The sequence below is a fragment of the Montipora capricornis genome, chromosome 11, assembly GCF_036669925.1.
Source record: "Montipora capricornis isolate CH-2021 chromosome 11, ASM3666992v2, whole genome shotgun sequence".
In the NCBI taxonomy this organism is placed as follows: Eukaryota; Metazoa; Cnidaria; class Anthozoa; order Scleractinia; family Acroporidae; genus Montipora; species Montipora capricornis.
This window is the reverse complement of record NC_090893.1, coordinates 3,760,787-3,765,786: the sequence shown is the minus strand read 5'-3', so window position 1 is coordinate 3,765,786 and position 5,000 is coordinate 3,760,787. Positions and strand designations below refer to the sequence as shown.

The window sequence follows — 5,000 nt, the reverse complement described above, 5'->3', positions numbered from 1 at the left end:
GTCACTGAATCCAACCAAGATGTACAGCCCAGAGGGATGAAGTGCAATACTATAACATTCTTCTTGAAACTCTTTGTACTGTTCTAGAGAACTGCAGGAAAATACAAAAAATTGGTCAACGAAAACGTTGAAGACGTTCCAGAGAACTTGAAGGCAGTCGAGAGAGTGTTCGTGCTGGATTTTGTGTATAGAAGAACCAGAAATTGAGTTTTCAAGGAGTGTTTGTAAGGAGATTTCTATGCCATTCATCGCGTTTCAGTGTTTTCTTTGGTGAAAAAGCCTACACTGATATTCTTTCCCACATCCTGCAAGTTAAGTGCACGCACGGGCATTTTAATTGTTACATTAATCTTTCCCCAATAGTCAATTTGCTCAATTATTGAGATGTCTTGTCTTTAACTTAGCGTGATCTTCATTTTTTTTTTTTGGCATGATGCAATCTCTACAACTTTCACCTAAGCAAAAATTCAAGGAGTTTTCAAGCAGTTTCCCACAAAATCAATTTTTTGAGGGCTTTTCAAGCGCCCTTCAAGTCCAAAATTAAATTCCAGGGCTTTTCAAGGACTTCAAGGAGTAGCACGAACCCTGCATCATGTTTACTGCAAACGCTAAAATTTGACTGCAATTTCCGTTTTGCCAAAAATTAAAGATCACTACATTGTAGTTTGATTTTTGCTCATATCCTGTCTGTGATCTACTTAAAAAATAGAGTCCATCATACTTAATGCATGAAGATGATTATAAAACTCGACAAGTGTTACTGTAACAGTTTCACGTTTTTGTCCGTATTTTTGGCCTTGACGGTGCACAAAACACACCTTTCTTCCAGAACATAATCTTTCGATTAAATTATGCGCAACTAATTTGCAAACCCATGCAAAGCGAAAACAAAAGATTGTGCAAGGTCACGGTCTCTCTTCAATGCCTCCATTGTCCATAAGAAAGAGCCTGCGAACGTGGTTATATTGCGATAACATTGTTCTCGCTTTTGACGGTTTCAAGGTTTCATAACCAGTCCCTCGATTAACTATGATTCCATGTTGCCATTCTTTGATTGCACTCACGTGATAAGTTGGCCATGTTAGTGCCAAAACAATTGAAAAAAGGAGCTCAAGTTTTGCATAATAATAGAGTCAAAATCCCAAAAGACGTTTTTGCTATCGTTCTCTCCACCAACATAACCGATGCGACGTCTGGTGCAATCAAACAAATACGCATGTTCAGTAATATATCACAGATGACGTCAAAATGTAATCTAATTCCCCTTCATAGACCTTATTCATAAATGGCGGTCGATTTAAAATCCTTTTGTCCAAGTGCGAATTAGCCTATCGAGTCTCGATACCATACAGTGAATTGAAAAGAATTGTTGCTCTGAAGTGAGGCTTGGTACATGTATGCTAATTTGTAAATTGCAAAAGAATAATAAAAACAGTTGCCATTTATAAGCAAGGTCTATTACTAGCAAAATCCTCCAGAAAGTCTACTTCCTATGAACTGTCAGTACCGTTCAAAAGTACATGTAAGTTACTACCCTCACACGAAAGGCGATTCGTGTCATGTGCTAGCAACTTTGAAAAATCTGCAAGTACAGTGGCCTGATGCTGTTGTCCGATCTTTATTGACTTTTTGTTAAGTTGAAATTTAATTGCTTTACCATGCTTCGTAGTTCCATATTCTCACTGATCTGTCCAGGCCACAAGTTGCTATCAATGGTTTCCTTATACACACATCCATACCAGTAATGACACCATGGTGAAATGCCTGGGACAGTAGCTCAAATGAAGCAATATCACCCTGGTAAAATTTAAAATCAATGTTAAAAAATGTCAAAAATGGGTGATTTCTTTATTCATCAAAACCAATGCAATTCATTGCTGTATGCATTATTCCAGCTTAATACAAGTCAAGAGTGGTTTTAAATGAAACTTTATACTTTCCACAACTGTCTTTATGTACCTCTAACCCAACTCTGTCTTCAACAAATAAATACATGTACATGAAAACTGATCATCGTTGAACATGGACATGAGCCCAATATACTATTATTATACAATTATCTGAGCCTGTGCCTATGTGTTTTATTGTAGTAAAAAGTAAAGCAAAACTGCATGTACAAATTCTGATTTATTAAGTTAACTGAAAAAAATTATCTACCGCACTAAAACGAATTTCACATAGTCAATCTCATGATAAATCTCACAAGGATCTTTCAATCTTCAAAGATCTGTTTAAGATCCTGGAAGTAAAAGATGTTAGGAAGATCTTAAATTAATCTTTTGAGCGGATTCCAAAGGTTTTATTAAAAACAAGTGTAATGAGCTTGGTAAGATCTGCAGGGATGCTTGCATTAAAAATCTTGGAAGGTCTTAAATCCCTTGACCCCTGGGATTGAGAATTAACAGATTTTATTCTGTCTAATGCCAGACGATTTTACTCATCAACTGGGAACATCTGGGGCCACCTGAGAAGTGTCGTCTCCTATACTCAAGCCATTAATTCCTTGTGTGTCAATTGACAGGCCATACTGCCTCCGTTCAGGCGAATGTGTTCCGGTGCGCTTTGTCCCTAAGACAAAGCGGTTCGCAGATTTCTGCACCATTAAGTATCAAGATCAGTTGTAAACCTCTTCTCTGTTATTTTCTCTCTGTTATTTATTGCTTTTAATCATATTTATATAATTATCTATTTGACTGTCTTTGTATTGTATTGTCTTCTGTTATTGTCACTGACCATCCTTGTAATTCAGCCTTTAGGCTGCGAGAGAGATATCAATAAACTATTATTATTATTATTATTATTATTATTATTATTATTATTATTATTATTATTATTACTAGTCAACAACATTGAGCTTCTGGTAAGAAAGATGAGGATCAGAATCAAATTGAAAGTCAGCTCACCTGACAATGTAAGATCCTTGAAAGATTTTAAAGAGTGTCGTATTGAGGGTATCAGGTTTGCACCTTTTTTTAAGAATCAGCTTACATTAACCGGAATTTTTTAAATTTATTCATCCATTCAAATTTAGTATTGAGTTTAATTATAGCTTGAAAGTTAAAAAAAGTAAAGCACTTTTTTAACAGAGGGCTGTCCGATATACCCAAACTGAGTCACATCAACATCTATCCGGTGATCGAAGCTGAGCCGACTCGACCTGTGGTGCGGGAAGTCGGTTTGCAAGAGACGTCGAAAATTCAGCAAGAATGGCGAAAAGGGAGGGAAAAAAATCCCCATGGATCGACTACATGTAGCTAGTCCAATGGACTTGAGTTGGGTTGTTGATCCGAGTCAACCCAACAAGGATTGATGGATTGACTCAAGTTAATTGCATGAAGTTAATCCGTCAAGATTTTCTGCCCTCCTTATGCAATGTGTTATATTTAGTCATTTGTGAGCTGACTTCCAGTGTAACAAATCAATGTTTGAAAAGATCAGTCAAGTTGACCCGACTTGGTTACAGAAACTGTCATGTTTGTGTGCCTGTTTAGGAATGAGGTTTATTACTTTGTCTTTTGTGCGACCTGACTTCCGGTGACACAACCCATATTAGCCAAGACGGGTCAACTTGACCCAACTCAGATCGTCTAGATAGGATATAGACGATCCAACTCACATTGAGTGTATTGGACATGAATGTGTTAACAGGTGATCATTTTTAAGGTGCAGATTTAGATTGCTAAACAATCCACATAATGTACTAACAAGAATTGTTATTTTCCTCGCTGGCTTTTTTCCTCTCTTTTCATTCTGTAAGTAAATAAGTTAAATGTTAACATTCAAATTTATCAAAAGTTAACAATAAATCTGCAAAGTTTATTTGTTTATTGGTTACAAACTGTGTTTACTGTCCGGGAATAAAGGTTAAAATCATATTTTAAAAAAAGCAGAACAAAATCATGAACAAAAGTTTAAATTTCTAGGAAGTCATTGAAATAAATACATGTAATTTGAACACAGAAATCAAAATGAGATTTAGAAATTAAAAAACAAAAGAACTTCACTGAACATTTTACTTATTTGTATAATTAACATTTTATCTTTAAAATTCATTCATTTATTGATTGGTCATTATAAATATTAAGCAATTAAAAAAAAAAAGATTATCAGCAATTCTTTTTAGAAATCATGCACCAAAGTACTTACGCAATTGTATTATTTCAAGTCTCAGAGACTTTTGGAAGAGCAAAAATAAATTAATAATGACTTACAGACCTGTAGACTAACAGTTACTTTTTATTAAGGAATCACCGCTCATGTAACCAATAACAAAAATTTACAGATTGAAATTAAATCCATTCCACAGTCTTTGTGGAATTCATACTATATATACTGTAGCATAGACAAGGGTTCCTCAAAGTATGCGTGCAAAAAAATATCTCATTTTATATCCCTGTTTTATTCACAACAACAGGAATTTAGGCAAAAGAAAGAAATTATAAAGTCAACAAAGCAATGTACAATAATATTCAGTGACAAGACAACCCCTCCTCCCAAAAATTAAGAGACAAGTGGATGTCAAATGAAATGCATAGTAAACTGTATTACATAATTATAAAGGTGTTTAAGTAGATTGAGATCATATATGTATTAAACGCTAATTAAATATTTTTAAATTATTAAATTTTGTATGTTTTGTTCTTGGGCTTCCTAAAAATTTGTTTGCCAAAACAAAGGCTAAACCAGAAAGAAAAGAAAAATGTCAATTTTGCATAGAATTTCCAAAGTAACAGTTATTATTAAAAGTACAGTAGTTAGTGAATGGGCACATTCAAGTAGCCTGCATATACATAATATCCCCAGTTGGCAGCACTGAGTTTGAAATATTCTCAACAACAAGCAGTCTTTGTTAGCTGACAGTGAAAAGCTAAAGCTGTAAGTAGGAAAATCTACGTGTAAGTACACTGTAGGAACACCAGTTAAGGAAGATGGTGTCACTAGAGACTTACATTGTACATTTCCATGATTACAAGCAATGAGATGCAGGCTAAATTTTAAAA

At 34.7% G+C, this 5,000-nt stretch overlaps 1 protein-coding gene across 2 annotated transcripts in view; it reads right to left on the bottom strand.

Annotated features, from left to right (window-relative positions):
• Window positions 1-5,000, bottom strand: part of LOC138024688 (cilia- and flagella-associated protein 57-like) — a 25,523-nt gene that overhangs the window by 16,874 nt on the left and 3,649 nt on the right. The window contains exons 4-6 of one of the 2 annotated variants that reach the window (XM_068871902.1): window positions 3,706-3,750; window positions 1,658-1,797; window positions 1-91 (exon numbers count right to left, since the gene is read on the bottom strand). The exon at window positions 1-91 is cut by the window's left edge and continues 75 nt beyond it. In XM_068871902.1, the coding sequence (XP_068728003.1) occupies window positions 1-91; window positions 1,658-1,797; window positions 3,706-3,750 (276 nt within the window). The remainder of the gene's footprint in view (window positions 92-1,657; window positions 1,798-3,705; window positions 3,751-5,000) is intronic. The other variant, XM_068871903.1, reaches the window with a different exon arrangement.